Source organism: Triplophysa dalaica, chromosome 5 (genome assembly GCF_015846415.1).
Source record: "Triplophysa dalaica isolate WHDGS20190420 chromosome 5, ASM1584641v1, whole genome shotgun sequence".
NCBI lineage: Eukaryota > Metazoa > Chordata > Actinopteri > Cypriniformes > Nemacheilidae > Triplophysa > Triplophysa dalaica.
This window is the reverse complement of record NC_079546.1, coordinates 913,849-932,105: the sequence shown is the minus strand read 5'-3', so window position 1 is coordinate 932,105 and position 18,257 is coordinate 913,849. Positions and strand designations below refer to the sequence as shown.

At 42.2% G+C, this 18,257-nt stretch overlaps 2 protein-coding genes across 4 annotated transcripts in view; one reads left to right on the top strand and one right to left on the bottom strand.

The window, feature by feature from the left end:
• The window catches only part of wnt5b (wingless-type MMTV integration site family, member 5b), a 61,239-nt gene that overhangs the window by 32,390 nt on the left and 10,592 nt on the right, over positions 1 to 18,257 (top strand). The window contains exon 1 of one of the 3 annotated variants that reach the window (XM_056748577.1): positions 10,714 to 10,768. The exons of the other annotated variants lie outside the window; for them this stretch is intronic. The gene's annotated coding sequence lies outside the window, so the exon portion shown is untranslated. Of the gene's footprint in view, positions 1 to 10,713; positions 10,769 to 18,257 lie in introns of those variants that run through there. 3 annotated transcript variants of the gene reach the window in all.
• Positions 4,137 to 6,837, bottom strand: fbxl14b (F-box and leucine-rich repeat protein 14b). The gene has a single exon (XM_056748572.1). It carries the CDS (start codon positions 6,368 to 6,370, stop codon positions 5,168 to 5,170), a length of 1,203 nt encoding a protein of 400 aa, XP_056604550.1. The 5' UTR covers positions 6,371 to 6,837; the 3' UTR covers positions 4,137 to 5,167.

Genomic DNA, 18,257 nt, shown 5'->3' with positions numbered 1-18,257 from the left:
CTGTGTGGGGTTTGGCAATGGCGTATGTGTGGAGTGATCTTAGCTACAGTAGTGTACCTCCCTCTGTCATCCATCTCTCATCTTCTTTCTTCCTTTTAGTCTCTCTTTCTCCTCTGAGTGGATTCTGTGCACCACACACACAACACTCACACACAACCGCCCACACTCTGTGCAACAACAATTCTCCTACTGTGAAGTCGGCCGGTAGCCCGGACTTTGAACACACTCATGTACTCGTCTATCAGCTCTCACCTTTTACATTACAAAGCCAAAAAAAGTCTTGTGTTTTACACTGTGGTTTCCAAAGCATCCGCTTCCCTGTTTCCCAAAGGCACTTTCCCCGCTATAGTTTTTTTGTGTGCTTTTATTTAAGGTCCAGTGTGTCTTTTTTTGGAGGATCTATTGACAGAAATGCAATATAATATACATAACTGTCTTTATAGGTGTATAACGAACTTATATAATGAAGCGTTATGTTTTTATTATTTCCATCTACCTACACCGCGGGTCCCCAAGCAATAAATTTCCCATTTGTTTCTACATTATCCCTTTATGGACAGTATGTTAATGCTAATTTCATACATATGTTATCTCCAATGGCAAAGAAGCGAACATGTGATGACATTTTAGGACTATGCAGTGCTTTGAAAGGGAGGCGTGGAATTTGCAACCACACCACTAGATGCCGCTAAATTTCATACACTGGACCTTCAAGCTACAAGTGGGTTGTTTGAGGGCACAAAGCATTCAAATTTTATTTTATTAAACACTTATATTAAGCACAGTCCTTGCGCTAGAAGATGCAGTCACTGACGTCCCAACCAAAGTTTTATCAGGGATTTTTTTGTATAGCTAAGTGAGTGGGTGCTTTGCATCATAACTGTAAATATATATTGTATATCTGAAATACTGCATTGACCAATCAGCAGCCAGAGCGGTATCTGTTTTGTAATTTCATTTTATAACAGTCAATTTATATTCTCAATTTAACAAAAGCTGTGCGTGCACAGCCTGACAATTTGAGGTTAAGGATTAACATTAAAACGGGCTGGTTGAGAAGCAACAAAGCTTCCGCGCTGTTTTTTTCCCGAATTGTTTTTGTTGTGCGGTGTGGTTTTCAGTCTCGCGCTCAAGTTTCTTTCATGCACAGACCTCCTGCCTCCAGAGTGCTGCCGGAGAGCTGCATTTCACACCGTATGAAAGTAGATATGAACCCGTTTGGACCCGTCACCTAATACAATCCGAACAAAGGGGGAAATCTGCTGCAACACGAGCCCAATGCCATTTTTCTAAGGGAGAAATGAAGAAGGGCGAAAAATAAGAGTTGATCGTTTACGTGTGTGTCTGACATGGAGAGAGCTTGCACACGATCCCTAAGATGCACAGAAACAAGTTGGACGGAATAGCTCTGGCGTTTTCTTTCATTTTGCATAAATTGTGAAGTGTGTGGCTTTGTGCGCCTGTGCGAGGTGCAACTTTGCCGTTGTAAATTTGTTTCTCAGAACGCGTGTGAAGGGTGGGGCGAAAGGTGACAGATTGGGTCTCCTGGCTCCGGACCCTCTGTACTCACACTTCCAGCAGGCTCACCGATGACTCTGGTGAAACTCTGTCACAACCTCACCAGCGGAGAGCTGGCAAAGCAAACCTGGACACGGCGCGCAGTCCGATGTACTCGCAGTCCTACCTTTTACAGGTTACTTTAAAAAATGGGTTGACGTACAATATGTGCAGTAAAACAGTTGTGTGTGGTACCAACTGCTTGTAAAAATGCCATATGGCCGTCATCCAGGCCGCAGTGTGAAAAGACTGCTGTGGATTAGCTCTAATGAGAGGTTTGCTTAAACCTGACAGCCATGGGAGACAGTTAGCGTACACCGCAAAGTTAATTCCACTCTCTTTCTCAAACCAAAATGTGTCTATAAACCCACGAGACACTCTTCTTCACGAGCGAATCTCACGAAAATCATGTCCAGGTTACATCTTCCCCCTATAAAAAAGGAAAAATGTGGAACTATATTTGGACAATGAGAGAACTAAACACCAACATCTTGATGTCTGGATAGTCTCATAATTCTCTGTTTTGATTCTCATAATTGTGTTGCAATGATTTTCAGTATACGTTGTTTTATTATTAAGCATTTCAATAATAAAAAGGAGAATTAATAATGAGGAAAATATCACAATGCAAATATTTAGACATTTACACATATAAATGTGTAAACGTTTTATCCTTCTGTCAAAGAACTATTAATTCTGGGTTGACCTGAACATGTTTTTCGTGTTTTAAACTTTTAATCTAAATTTGGGGCGGTCACAAAGCGATCTCTTAATCCCATGACTCTTAACAAAATTTGACAAATGTTGTTTCCAGATTCCAATGCAAAAAATGTTAAGATTAAGGTTTTCTGATTGCCCGAATGTTTTCTGTATTGCAAACCACACAAAGAGTCTTGTGCAGAATTGACCAAGAGATTAAGTTTTCCTGCGTCCGGCCTCATGCTATTGTTCTGAGCAGATAAACACAGCAATACCACACACAGAGAGGAAATACAACACCTCAGCGAAACTACAGCATCTCGCGTGTGCCATGTTTGCTAGACGGTGCCAGTCTCCAAAAGTCAGACAGGGTTCTCCAACCACACCGCATTTTCTAACACAGCGAAGTCAAACAGTGACTCACAAATTCCTCTCCATTTTCCAGGGATCTGTAGCCGGCAGAGCTTTGAGCCACCTTTTCTGAACTCTCAACCTTCTGCTTAAATGCTAAATCACACATTTATTTCAGATCTTGCCATCATACGCTAAGCGCCTTTAATCGGAGGATGGGATTGTTTGATCTGTGCTTGAATTTTGGCTCTCCGAGCAAATCACGTGTGCCTTTCAAAAGTGCCTGCAACTTTATACAAGAGCAAAATAACCCCCCAAAAAACTTCAAAGCGTCTGACAGTAGCCCAGAGACACCTTTAACCACAGGTGCTGGAAGAGCCTTAACAGGCTGCTGCTAATGTTCCAACTGCTTTGTTCAAATGACCCTGTTGCCTGCTGTAAGAGATATTTTATTATTTCATTTTTATTTTCAATTCCGTGAGGTTTCTCCCAGGTTTAATACATTTGTATTTGATTTGCACCGTGTCTTCTTGGTTTAGCAGAGTCATTTTAAGAGACAGTCAATAGAGACTCAATAGTTTTAATATACTACTGTCAAATAATATCTTGAGTAATACGATCAAAGCATTTCATTATAAAGCAGCAAGCCATGTCTGACTCACACATGTTAACATGGCGTAAAAAGCATCTTAAATTTAGCTCAAAGGAAAGATCTATGAACACGCAGCAAAGTTGCGAAAGAGGGATGCCGGTAACCTTAAGATGGGCTTAAATTTTCTTTCCCTCTCTCACCCCCGTTTAAATCCTCCACCCCTCCGGACGGTGGAGGGGAGCAAAGACTAAAGCTTAAATGCTTTGAATGATGGTGTGGAATGTTTAAAAGTGTCTGTTTGAGGAAGGGGGTGGGCTGCAGAATTTTTTCCTTGGGGGAGGAAGACTCCCGTGGGACAAACCCTGTCTCTCAGATCTGATATGCGTGACTGAGCAAGAAGAAAAAACCGCCAGACCTGGCTTCTTAACTTAGGGAAACAATGGCAACTGTTGAGAGGATTTATCATTTTTGTGAGGCTTTAAATAATGAAGAGTATACGAAGTGCAGCATTACAGTCACCAAATTGAAATGGTCTCCTATAAAATAAGTATAGTATCCGATTGGATAAAGATGGCAAAAAGCCTAAATGCCATTTTAACACCCTAGATGGTAAAATTAAAGAAAGCATCCATTTTGTGTTGCCTCATAAATAATGTAACGCACAAATGATGCAGTCCCTTAACACACAAATATCATTTCCATTATCTCCTAAAATGCTGAATACTCAAATCCACTCCATTGCCTTGCGATCAACAAAATAACCTCATGTATTTTTGCCAGCTGGTGTCCTGCTGATAATGTATTATAACATTATCAGGATAATGCCTAAACCTTATGACATTCATCAAGCATTAAAGGTACCAAAACAACACTTAATGCATGAATTACAGCAAAAACCATGCCTCACCTTTCAACGAAATTGCACGCGTCTCATGTGTTTATTTATATAAATATCAACTTTAATGTTTTTACTGTAAGAATATAAAACATCTTAATTCGGGATTCTTTTTTACAAACACATTTACAGTACATCAGAACACAGTAGCTTCTCAGCAGGACTCAATACATGTTGCAGGTCGATACATCATGTTACATATATAGGCCTGACACACATTTTGCGTGTTACCCGAGAAAAAAAATCCATTGCGAACATGTCATTTCTATGCAACGTTGAATGTTAATTTGTTTAAAACGGACACGTTGTTTTGATAACGCCCGTATAGCCTTGAAAAGGCAAAGAAGGTGTCGGTAAATTGCAAACAGGGGGTTTTCTGGGACAGATTTCACTTCAATTTGAAGTACAACGCTCTGAATAACAGCCATGAATTAAACAATATCTGCTTACATAAGCATAAATACATTAGCAGAACCTCATTCCTCTTTCCAAGTAGGAACTGAAGGCTGTCTGAACATTTGCGCTCAAATCAAAACTAAAAATTTGAAATAGAAAAAAAATGAGTGTACAAACCCAGTCTCTTCGTGTGTCTTTGCATAAACTCGTTTTGAGCCGCGCCAATCTTTACTTAAAACTCCTTTTGTTGGCTATTCGAAGGGAAATTAACAACGTTTGAATCCATCCATTCTTTTCAGTCTTTTTGCTTTTTCCGAGCCAAAGACGAGATAATGGGGGAGGGGATTGGTTTTTTTCTAGGCACAAATTTTCATTCTTCTTAAGAATAACAATATATAATACATCTAACGAGGTAGCCAAAATATCAGAAACTTAAGGAGGAGGAGGTTTAATATTGCGATCTGTTAAGTACAAATAACTTTTTAGTGTTTCTTACACTGACTGGGTTGTTAATAATAACAACAACATCAATAACACGTATCACATTCATAATCTTTGCCAATGAGTTTATTAGTCTCGCTGAACTCAAACTAGGACAGTGTGAATCTTTGATTTTTGTTATTAAAATATAACTCTCCTCCATCCTCCATCCCCTCCCTCCAGAATCTCGTCAAGTTTCACCTCACTTTTTCGCTTTCAGTCATCTGCCAAAGGCCCAGGTTCAAAACTTTAAGGCAGGGGAGCTGCGTGATCCTCTCTAGTCCCCTCTTAGTGATTTTCGTACATCCATACAGATCGATGCCGGTCAGTTGAGTCAAGTGATCGGCGATGAGCTCCAGTCCTTTGTCTGTAATCCGCACGCATTGGCCGATGTTCAGCGTCCTCAGCTCGTGCATCTGGCGCACCATCCTGTTGATGCCATCGTCGCTGATGTGGCACGAGCACAACGACAGCGACTTGAGCTGGTAAAGGCCCTGGGCGATGTACGCCAAGCTCTGGTCGCCTATCTTATCGCAAAAAGACATGTCGAGCCCAGAAAGTCTCAGCGTCCCCATGGCGAGGTGCATGATGCCCGTGTCGCTGATGTTGTCGCATGAACGTAGATTAAGGCTCCATAGACTCGTCATGTGTGAGAGGTGGATCATGCCGGCGTCCGAGATCCCCCCGCAGAAACTCAGGTTGAGCACTTTCAGCTTGGAAAGGCCCTTAGAAATGTGCTTGAGGGACAAGTCCGTCAACTTTTGACAGTCCTGGAGGGTCAGGTACTCCAGACTGAGGCAGCCCTCCGCCGCGCTGCGGGTCATGCCAGCCAAATGCCCGATGCCCACGTCTGACACATGCCGGCAGCTCCTCAGATTAAGACTTTTGAGTCTGTGCAAACCCCATGCGATGAGTAATAACCCCGTGTTGGTGATGTTGCTGCAGCCGCCCAGTTCCAGCACTTCCAAGTTTTTGAGATACTGGGCTATTCGACCCAAACTGGAGTCCGTGATCTGTTTACAAAGGCTCAGATTGAGCACTCTGAGGGAAGGGATCTCCTGCACGAACGCGTGACCCAGGCCGTTATCCGTTAAGTTATAGCAGCCGCTCAGATTCAAGCTTTCGATGTTAGGCATCCCTTGGATAACGTAGCTGAGGCTGCGCCGCAGGCTGAGGATCTGCACCCGCCTGATGCCCCGCGCCTGAAGGCTGGGAAACAGCGACGGGTTCGCCCGCCTCAGATGCAGTTTGGCTTCCACCCCCCTCCACACGGACTTGTGGTAGGACGCGTCCCTCCACGCCGTGCACACTTGGGCCACCCTGCCTTTGTCCCTCACGTCCAAGTAGCTGAAAATCATGGCCAATATCTCCGGAAAGAGGCATGAGATGTGCGTCTCCATCTTCCGCGCGCGCTTCTAGAAAGCAAACGGCGGCAAACCCCCACCAAGCGACGCGGAAAACAGTCCCCTCAGGAGACAAAAAGGCTTTTAAAAGAACTCAACTCGCTTTCTTTTCACATTTAACTGCGTAGGTCCGTCAACTCCGTCCCACGTGATCCGTTCGGTGGCGCAGTAAGGGTTCAAATCGGTGAAAAAAAGCCTCAAAAAAGAAGCTTGATCCGGGGGGAACGCTGGCGGTCAGTCAGCGCTGCTGCCCGTTTGGCGCTCGGATAATAGCCTTCGCTCGACCCGGGGATCGAGACGGTCGTACATTTTCAAAACACGCGTGAAACGGCAACAAACCAAAGGAGAAAATAGATTCAGTCCGATTCGATCGCTATCAGATTAAAGAGCGAGGTTTCGCTTTGCGTTTGTGCTCCGCTCGCTCTCATTGCCAAGCCGAGGGGCTTCCTGCTGCCTTTGTCTGATCTTTTCAAACTGACTTGGCAGGGCCGCCAGCACAGAGCGGCCGCGGGGGGAGGCGCATATTTATACCCGTTAAAACAAGCAAAGTTAATCAAGAACAGTCTGAAACTCGTTCGTCAGCGTTCCAGAAAGCTTTTCGTATTATAGTTGTTTGTGTTTAGTTTTGTTCAAAACTGTCATTTGAGATTTGAGTGATGTCTGTGTTTGCTCTCCCCCTTTTTGAACCCTGAGTGGTTTGGCCCAACTCAGCTGGAACAGTGAGAATAGTTCCCCTGGAAACCAACTTCTTACAATTCAGTTCACTTTACCTTTAACCCTTCAGCTACCGAGTCAGACGGGGATATTTTTCGTAGCTGTTATTAAAATCTCCCTCTTCAGAGTAAACTTAGTTGACATTTTCAGAAAAAAGAATGCAAATGTTTTGTCATCATATTAAAACCATTTTGAATAGAAGTATTTACATTTCAATATTGTATTACATTATTCGTTTAGATTAACAGTGATATCATCTATCATATTTTAGTTTTGATCCTGCTAAACATGTGGAATTATTTTTATTTATTTATAATAACGTATTATTATTATTCTCTGAAATTTTAACCTAAAAAGCAATATTCATTATAACCCAAATGAAAATCTGTGTATTATTGGGCTTAATAACCACCCTGTGAAAAGAGTCTCTTTCAGTCTTACGTAAGGTCGTTTTTTTCCACCTTGTGCGTATTTAACCGTGTTTGGGCCTCAGGCCCCCCTTCTGCGGGAGCTTTGGCATTGTTAACCGATATGACTGAGCGTTTGCAGAAGGTACTGGAGTGTAGCAGTAAGAAAGAAGAAAAATGGAGCGCACAAAGGTTTGTGTTTGCAAAAGAAAAATGCAGTACAGCACAACTGACAGCAGAAGTCCAACGTTCCACCCGCCCTGCCTCAGTTCTCTCTCTCTCTCTCTGTTTGTGTCTTTCATTCTGTCTCTCCATCTTCTCTCTACTTCACCACGCGTCTCTGCCTCTCTTTAGTAAATGTCACTTTTTTCTTCCCCCTCCTCCTTCACTGATTCATTTGTGTAATTAACACATTACGTATCCAGTTATTCGCAGTCCTTGGGTATTGGAAGCCAACAGAAATCGACCACGTCTATTAATATAATAATAACATAATAATAGCACGTTTATGGTGTGCAACAAGGCACATGTTTATTTTGAGTTTAAAGTATTTTAACGGCCTTCACTTATTACAATATTTCAAAAGCATCACACAAACCAAGTGGTGACATGAAATATACAAATCACTATAGATCACTAAGTTGGTAATAAAATAAGATGTTATTATAAATCTTATTAAAATTGTGGTAAATATTTAGGCACATTTTTCTCTGCACATTATTGGCCTTTCACTGATGCGAGTGCTTCTATCATGTGCCTCTTTTGTAAGTCGCTTTGGATAAATGCGCCTGCTAAATGATTAAATGTAAATATTAGACTATCCCATATTTCAGAGAAAGTAGGTAAATAGGTTGCAAATGCTTTCACGTTGACAGGCAAGTGGACGTATAAAGATGCTCTGAATGCCCGCCGAGCCCCGATGCCCAGCGTGCACGGGGGTGCGAGGTCTGTGGCAGCGGCCCCTCTCCCCGGCTCCTCCAGCCGGCCTCACCGTCAGAGCGAAGGGCCGCTCCAGAACCACACTGCTGTGAGTCAGAGGCACTCAAAGCAGGCCCGCAGAGCCAAAAGCAGGACTCAAGCTGCTCCTGGAAATAGGCAGAGAGAGGGAGGAGGGGACGAGTGATGGAGAGAGAAAGCGAGAACAGAAGAGGGAGGGGTGTGATTTATAAAGCAGGAGAAAGCTAACAATTAAAAAAGACGCACTCGCCACAGAGAGATGCAACTATCAATTTACAGTTTATGATCATTCGGGCTGAATTGAAACGGGTGTAAGCACAACACACACACATGCAACAACAGGAAGAACATTGGGATCCAGATCCCCAAGAAAAGAGAAGAGAGGCAAACGATTAAAGACAGTGAAAACGTAGCCGGGAGACAGCGAGAACTGGAAGGACAAGTGCTACATGCAAATGCGAAGGTGTTGTAGGATTTTGCAAAAAAATGTGTCTTGTGATTTGATGTGCTGATTCAGGAGGGGGGATAATTGGATAATTGCATGCCACAGAACTGCGCTGATAACTGCGCTTGGGGCACCCGTTTCCTAGGAGACGTAGGCATGTGTCAACATGCTGTTGAAAGCTGACACCTCATGAATAGATTTTAGGCTACTTTGTAGTTTCTCGCTCTCCTCCTTCACGGGTTCATGTATGACTCCTATCTGCTTTTTTGTTTTGCAAGCCGTGGCAGTTCGAGGAAAGGTTCTGGCAGCTGTAACTTGCGCAAACCTCGCATACACGCAGGCTGCTGAATGGGCTTTTCATGAAATCAGACAACAGTTTCAGCTACGGCAGGGGAAACCACATCGCTCTATTCAAATCAGGTCGAATCTCCCCAGGAGCTGTACCCCCGTTGCGGTACTACAGGGGAAACAGTGGGAAGTCGATGCTTTCTGCGCTTCTGTGAAGAACAGGCAGTGATGTAATACTCTACACCATTGTAATGTTAATATCGCAGTTAAAAATGAATAATTGCCTATAGTTTCTCATAACATCTTTATCGTATGATTTAATAGCGCTGATTTCGCATGAATTTTCTTGGAAGGAGCAGCTTCGGAAAATGAAAATGATGTTAGTATTTACTCACCCTCATTTCTTGGTATTTAAGATAAGATTTTTTCTTCATCTTTATAGCAATCGTTGTGGTCAAGCACCAATGATATCAAAATAATGATGTAATAAACAACATAATATCAAAGTAATAGTATAATAAACACAGCTTAATATCAAAATAAACAACAAAGTAAGGAAAAAATAAAAACGTAGACGGTTTCAGGTGTAGTGATGTGGTGTGAATTTAGACCTACACAAAGACACTGTTGAGGGGTTTTGATTTAATAAGTATACAGTAAAATATTAATATAATTATATTCCACAATATTGATATTCATTTGAATATCAATGAAATTTAATATGAATTTTAATTGAATAAAATTCAGGTGCGTGCGTCCGATGAAACTGTCTATAGAGACATTCCATTGCATTGCAACCCATAATCTACAGCTCATAGTTTCTTGTACATAGTAAATGTACCTTTTTCCTTCATCCCTCTTCTTACTCATCTTCTTGTTTTTCATGTCTGTTTTCTCAGTCATTCCTCACACTCTTATTCTCTCTCTCTCTCTCTCTCTCTCTCTCTCTCTCTCTCTCTCTCTCTCTCTCTCCCTCTCTCTCTCTCTGCCTGGAGCCCACAGCCAGGTGAGGCCCCTCCAGAGAATAATTACAACCTGAAACAGAGATCGGAGCCCCGCGGCAATCACCATCAAAGCAGTCGCTGGGAACAGCCCCAGCTAATGTGGTGGAGGAGAGAGGCACTGTCAGGGCAGAAAGCTGCTGGTTCAAAACACACGCTTGCGTGCTACAAACACCAAACTCTCTCTCCTAGCATGACCAACAATAACAGGCCGTTTGCCAACCCAAGGGTCATGTTGCTCGCCCAGGACCTTTGGGAAGTTAAAAAAGAGAGGCTTAAAGAAAGCAAGAGAGAGGGTTGGCCAAATTAGTCTGCTGCATGCCCGGGCCTGGAAAGAGGGAGGGAGGAACCAGAAACACATTGAAAAGCGGTCTGCAAACAACTGTGTGACTCAAGGGCAGGTTCTGGCTGCAGAATTTATACACACCAGCCACCCAGCTAGTAAAGCCTACAGGGGCTTTGAGACCAGGAGAAGTCAGATGTCACACCCACAAGGAAAAGTTGGCGCTCGCGAGTTTGAGGGGTGATGTCATGAGACGAGAAAGGGTCCTGCGGTACTGTTCTTCCAGTCTTTGGGAATTCTGTAAGTCCTGAAAGTGAGATTGATGTTGTTAACATTTGTGCATAGCCTATCTGCCTCTGTCCTGTTGGCTGTGTGTCCGGATCTATTATCAGTGTCTAAGTTATCATGCAAGAATTTTATTTGCAATAGATTTTAACTAGAATTTGACTTTAATAGTTTAGCTAAACCAGTCGGCCTGCTTATAGGACTAAAACAGCTTAATAAAGAAAAACTGATTAAAGTAGTCAGGCCCTTAACCAACGATCAATGATTGTATCTGTCATGTGACATATTTATAATGACGTCAAACTTTTTGTTTGAATGTAATATTGCTTCACGCAATTACTTTTAATGACTATGCAAATCACAAATATGCTGTTTACAGATCTGTTCGACCCATGGTGCTGAAGCTGTATGCTTGCACATTTTGATGTGAACACAACAACAAAAATAATCTGTAAAACAGATGTGAAGTAAAAGGAAACAAAACAAGTGTTATTGAGAAGAAATAATGTCTCAAAACTGTCAAACAAACACGTTTAAAAACGACACAATCGAGCAGCTTAGCCATTTAAAAAAAACACGTGAAAGCAAGAAAAAAGTCATTGTAACCCAGTTGCGATGCGGGAAAAGACTTAGTGGTTAGATGAGGCCAAGATAGAGCTTTTTACCAGAATCCAAACCAATATGTGTGGTGTAAATCTAACGCTACCCACACCTCAGAGACACTAAGCCTACTGTGAAGTATGCTGGTAATAACATCATGTTGTCTGGCTGCTTTTTATCAGCAGGGACTGGCCGGCTTGTTAAAATACAAGAATGAATGGGTGGTGCGAAACACAGAGGCATACTGCAAGAGATCTGCAATCTTGAGTTCAATCTGAATAAACTTTAGAAAAGCTTCCAATTATTGTAAACATAAGATTATATGAGCAAGGTTACAGCTTTGTAGTTTTTAGAATAACGCCACTTAACATTTATCGAATCGTATGTGCCGCAATTCTGCAAAGAAGGATCAAAAATCATCGCTGAAGAGTAGGCCAAACTGGTGCATACTTGCCCCAAAGCTTCAAAATGATGCGAGTTGTGCAAACATTCATTTATAATTTCTTTACTTTTTGGGCTGATTATTTTATAGTAAAGACAATATCACGGTTATTTTTGAGACATTAGAGAAAGTCTAAATGCTATCGTGAGACACTATATATCTGCGTGTGCTGTTTTCGGTTCATCTCGTCATAGCTGTCGGGGAGTATCTCTTTTAGAGAGTGTTGATTGTGGAGAAGAAAGCCAAGCTGTTTGTCTCAGCGCTGGGACTCGGAGACAGCCGTACGCTGACAGCACACCGCACAGCTGTGCTGCCCTCATAATCACAATAATGAAAACCTAAATAATTGATACGTTCTCCCAGAAAACGTGTCGTTTGCATTTGAATTAAACATGACAAGGTGTGTTGTGTTGGAAAGCGAAAAGGTCTATGCATAAAGGGCAGGAAGCGCAAGACATGAAAGCGGGGATTAGCATTGTGCCGCTGATGTGCTGACCTGCAAGTCTGGTCTGGTTTCTCTCTGCTTTCTGCACGGTCCTACTTTCCCCCGTATGCTGTTCTGACTCTCTCCCGCCCCGCGCTCATCCACTTCAGGAAAGTGGGCTGTGCTCTTGTCCCGAGGGGTTGATCCAATACAGGTCAGGTTAATCAATCCAGAGGGAGTGAGTGGCTGTGCTGGGAGTTTTAATCAGGCCGAGACTGTGGAGACTCCGACCTCTCCACCCTCCAGCTGCCGGCTTCCAGCCAGCATGTTTGTATGTGCCGTCACGTTTAAAGACTTCTCTCTCTCTCTCTCTCAGCAACGACTGTTTATTTTTCAGGGGCTTAAGAGTGAGTGTAGTCTGTATATGTTGTGTGAATGGACACAGAGATATAACCCATATGTCATTTCTTTGCCATTGTATAGTTGGTGTATATGTTGTGAGATGAAACCTTTCCTGGAGCGTTTCTGAGGGCCGTTCGCTCTGTGGTCCCTGGATTGCGAGGAGGAGAAACAGTAGAGGCTTTCCAGGGAAGCTAAGGAGGACTGATGGGCAGCCAGCGGCCTGTCAGCTTGCCAGGACCGGAGTGGGCACTGTGCCCAGGCTGGCGACGGCCTCCAAGCTGCCCGAGGAGGGATCGAGCCCCTCTGTCTTCTACTGAGATAAGAGTGAGAGAGATACAAAGAGGAAAAGCAGTAAGATACTTCGGTGAGGGTCAGCAAACGGTGCCGTAGATAAAGCTTTTTCATTGGCTAGCTGTTTAGTCAAAGCCTTTTACCCAAGGAGACTGACAGTAGTCTAATTGTAGCTTCTGGAGAATCTCAGGGTTAAAGGGATAGTTCACCCAAAAATGAAAATTCACAAAACCAATGCAAGTGAATAGCTGTTGTTCAGTTAACCACATTGTTCAAAATATCTTCTTTTGTTTTGGGCAGAATAAAGAAAGCCATACAGGTTTAAAATAACAAAAGGCTGAGTAAGGCCGTGTTCACACTTGACTTCTTTTTTGACAAGAAAAAGTTGCATAGGCCAGAGAAACAGATGCGTAATGGAAGTCTACTTGAATTATAAACAGAGAGCGTCTTTGTAATAACGAAACGCATATTTAAAAATGATGTTACAAATTCCTCGCTAGAAATGCAATCAGAAGTTGTTGATAGTGAAAGTTAACTAACATTTATACAAAAATATGCAACAAGCGTTTCGGCCACCATATCATTTTTTCGAGCTTGAGCCTTCCTCGACCAATCAGGGTTCCTCGCTTGTGGTAATAGAAACGTTTCTTCTCAGGAAAGTTAAACTTTTTTCAACCTCAAAAGACGCTCTGAGCTGCAGAAAAAGACACGGGCGCTGGCATTTCTCATATTTCTTGAAAACACAGTTTACACCATAGGATTATAATGTAAAACAGACGCTTTCAACTTTCGAAAAAGAAGTCAAGTCTGAACACGGCCTTAACGATTACAGAATTTTGAAAGGAAGTGGTTCACACTTCGTGGGTCACACGTGTCACTTCTTTTCGGGAAGCAAGTACCAAACTCAGTGCCCCAACACTGTCGGTTCTCGGACAACACTACAAATCAATAACACGTGCCACGTCCCCCACCGACTCCAGACCCCGTCCCGTGCCAATGAGGAGCGGCTGTCAATAAATCCCCTCTTTACTTTCTCTCCCAACCCCTACGACAGAAACCCATGCGTTTCAGCCACAGGCCCCCGACTGCTGCGTTCATCTATTTATTAAAGAATAAAGTAGCTCGAACAGCCCCTGTGCTTTTATAGCAGGCTCCCTGCTGGTACGCCACACTACACCAAGTCCGATCAGACTTCTTACTGGGAACAAATTGATGGAGGGGAAGGCGGAGAGAAAAAGAGGGAGAGGGGGCTGCGTGCGTCACAGGAGAGAGAGTGACTGATGTGTGGCCAGTTTGGCCTGTGTCTGGTTTCCTGAGCCGTCAGTGTAGAAAGCCATATGGGCTCAGAGGGGAGAGAGATAGAGCGAGAGACATGCATTCGCTTTTGCAATGAGAGCCGCGCGCATGAGTCATCCTCTTCCAGCTTGACAGAGGAGCTCAGGGAGAAATGTGGCGTTTTAATGCTGATACTGTGTGCTGTATACTATCATAAGCTGCATTTACATTGTTTAACATGGTATGGTTACACAGAACTTACAGTCGTCTTAATGTCTTAAACACAAATTTATAAAAATAAGTTTTTGGGTCAAATTAGTAAAATGCTTGCTCATTCAGCGTTCATGACCTCATAATACTTCAAAGAATTCATGCAACGTTTGTATGCAATGTAATAACGTAATTTCAGTATTCCAGTTCTACTTTTATGTTGTTGTATCTTAACAAAGAATTTCGAGCCGTCTTAAAGTCATAGTTCACCTAAAAATACAACACGTCATTCTAAATCTGTATTTGACTTTCTGTGTCAGTGGATTTTTAACGGGGCTAAATCTATTTATTTATATTTATTAATAATTGAAATTCTATATCAACGTTTATCAATTGTTGTACATTATATTTTTCTTAAATACATGAATTGTATGTGTTTATAAATACAAAATAAATATGCACAGCATATATAACGTAAACAAACTTTTATTCTGGATGCGAATAATCACGATTAATCGTTTGACGGCACTCATTTCTACCCACTCAATGGCAGTCAATAGGGGGGCAATGTTTTTTGTTAATGACATTTTTCAAAATATCTTCTTTTGTATTCTACAGAAGTCATACAGGTTTGGCATGAGGTTGAATAAACGACGAAAGAAGTTTTATTTTGGGGAGAACTATGCCTTTAACTCGGTTATGTAAAGATGTCTGTAAGATGTGGAAGACAGTAGAACAGACACAGGTACAAAGCCATCATAGAGTCATTACATACGAAAGGTGTGTTTGAGCGAGAGAGACAAGGTGAATGAATAACAGACGAGAGACAAAAGGGGGCGTAAACATCTGAGCAGCAGGTGTAGGACAGACAGAAACACAAAATGGCGAGAGATATGGAAAACAAGCGTCCAGAGACTATTTTGAGAAAAGAAAGTGGAAGGAGAGAGAAATGTGTGAAGGGCAAAATAGAAAAGACGGGTGATGAAACAGACTAATAGAGAAAGAATTACAGAATTTCAAGAGTACACGGTGGGAATGTCTGGGAGTGAAAGAAAGCAACATGAGGTGGGAGTGACGGAGAGAGAGACGAACATTGTGTATTTCACACATGTCTTTGATTTGGGAGTCTGCCTGCTATCTGGGTTAGTCACAGACAGCGTTACGGAGAGACTCTGCAGTTTTAATGATATACAACAGGCTGCTCTCAGACACCTCAGCACACAGACCTGTCAGGTCTGCCTCACCATTGATCTCCCAGCGGCTGCCGCAAAGCACCCTGGGAAACACAGCTGGACTGTTTAACCCCACCCCCAGCACGTGTAGAGTTCCTCTCGGCCGACCCCTCCCCTTCATTTCCACCGTGCATCAAACCACATGGCGATGTGTTGTGTGTGTTGTGTGTTGGTGCATTTACAGTATGCGTGACTCAATGGGAAACCAGAGAGTTTTACAGACTTGCGAGCACTTCTGTTATTATAAGTGCTGTGAATTAACAGCGAGAAAGCTGCTTCACATATGACTGTCTGATGCTGTTACCAAAGACCCGAGGACAGTTTCCATCTACCTGCTCGGTTAGTCAGATCGGTTAGGGGAGGAACGCCGCGTGTAGTGCAACATGAGTCATCGGCGTGTTCGGTCTGTTTTCCCAGAAGCGAGAGGCTGTACGTTTTAAAAGTTAATTTAGGCGGCTTTTATGAGCACACCAGCATGTAGATGGTTTCAAAGCTAATAGACACAGGCTTGTTTAACAGCGTCTTGAAAGCTTTTCTTCTTTTTTGTGATTTTGTTCATTTCTGCGTGTAAAGGGGCGCGAGGAGAGAGAGGCATTGGGTCTTGTTTTGATTAGTGGCTGTTTTAATGCTGGTCGGGATCTTTGGTATGGGTGGCATCTTCTCTGGCGCCGGAGCTCTTTGTGCACAGTTGTGTAACTGGAGGATCACAGCAGAGTTCAAGAGCTCTCGCGCGCCTGTCTTCATCTTACCTCTGTTTCAGTTTTCTATCAGAAAACTGTTTACGTGATCACTCACAGTCAAAGATCTGAACTAACAGATGCTTAAAGTAACAAATGCTGACACAGCGAACACCGGGCATCTAGACTGATCAAATGTATTCTGTGAATAATGTCACTTTAGATAAAATCGTCTGGCAAATGCATGAACGTGACTGGTGGACAGAGGGATGTCAGGTGAACCACAAAAGGTTCTTAAATAAAATGCAAAAATGTATTATATTCAGCGGAGTTCATGCTTCCATACAGATTCAACCTTCAAAACACTGCATTTACTTGATAAGCATGAGTGTTTTTATCAGTCGTTTGTTACACAGGCGCCTTGTTGCTCCACCATTGCACATACCTCCTGAGAAAATGTATTTGGCAGTTTAATCATTCTTGGTCATTGCTTGCTTGAGTGCGCCACCGTGTGGTATGATAGAGTAATGCATTACTTCACACATTAGTTTTAAAGTCCAAGCCAGTGTGTTGTAGAAATTAACTCTTATATAAACTTTATTCATGTCGTTTAAGAATTTTTTTAGCTTGCATATTACACTTGTGTACACTGTGTATATTTTGTGTTTTAATTGTGCCCATGTTATTCATATTTATTGTTTCTTGAAGGATTCGTTTTCAAAATGGGTTAAATGTGCTTTTGTTCTGTGCTATAAATTAATATTCTCGTTTATTTTACACCACTGACATTTGTTGTAATTATTTAGTCGGTACACCAGGGGGCGCACTGCCCACTCACTAAAAATGAATGTGAACTATTTATACTAATAAACTATGATAATTACGTTAGCAACTTAAAGGCCAGGGGTTCGATTCCCAGAGAACAAAATGATGAAATGTATAGCATGTATGCACCGTACTTGCTTTAGATAAAGCCATAAGCCAAATGCCTAAATGTAAATGAACATGACGAATGAAAAACTCCGTTTTTAAAGTTTTTTTTATTATGATATCATGTTTTTATTCTGTTAGTAGGCTGTATTTTTTTATCAAAACAAACCAACTGCAGTTTGATTGATATTAATTGGAATGCACAATAAAAAAAACATGATTTTTTAAAAAAGTTTTAAAATCTCATGTTCGAACCAAACTCTTCATATTACGTAAATTTTAAAAATGTAGTTTTACGTACATGGTGAGTTTATCATCATCTTGAAAATGAATAGTCTTAACACCATGCAACCCTATTCGGTAGGCTTGTATTGTTCTTAATGCATTTACCAGTAAAATATTGTATTGGGTTTAAACTCATTACTTTAGGTTTCAACGGAAGCTGATTTCAGTGAAAAGTTGTACAACTTTACAACTTAATCCTATGTTTAAACAAACAACAAAAAATCAACACAACACAGCACAGTACTGTAAAGTAAAATAAATAGTGTTTATTGCTCACTGTGCGTCAGGGTCCCAGGGTGAGGGAGGGACACTGGAGACGAGTCCAGGTTTGCGATGGGAGGCGTAAAGGTGATGGCTGGGCGTGTGGATTAGAAGAGATGAAAGGCTCTGAAGAGGCCGCTTTATCATGCACAGACTGCTCGGAAATTGAGTGGCGTCTCTCACACCAATTCTGACATGTCTGTAGGACGGCACTCAAAAGAAAGGTGTAGGGAAATTGAGGTGGGGGTTACGCTGGAACAAGGCGCTCTATAATTCTGGCAGTCTGGCAGTGACCGAAGTTGTAAAACACTCATTGTATTTGCATTCCTCGCACCGCACTTCTGAATGATAGGGTGTAATGTAGCTGTTTATGTCTGCAATATTGGTTATCAGCTGTAAATTCGTCTATAAAGTGGGTTTGCTGATAAAAATGTCCCCACATTATAGCTTAGTCTTGCTTACAATTGTGAGCGGA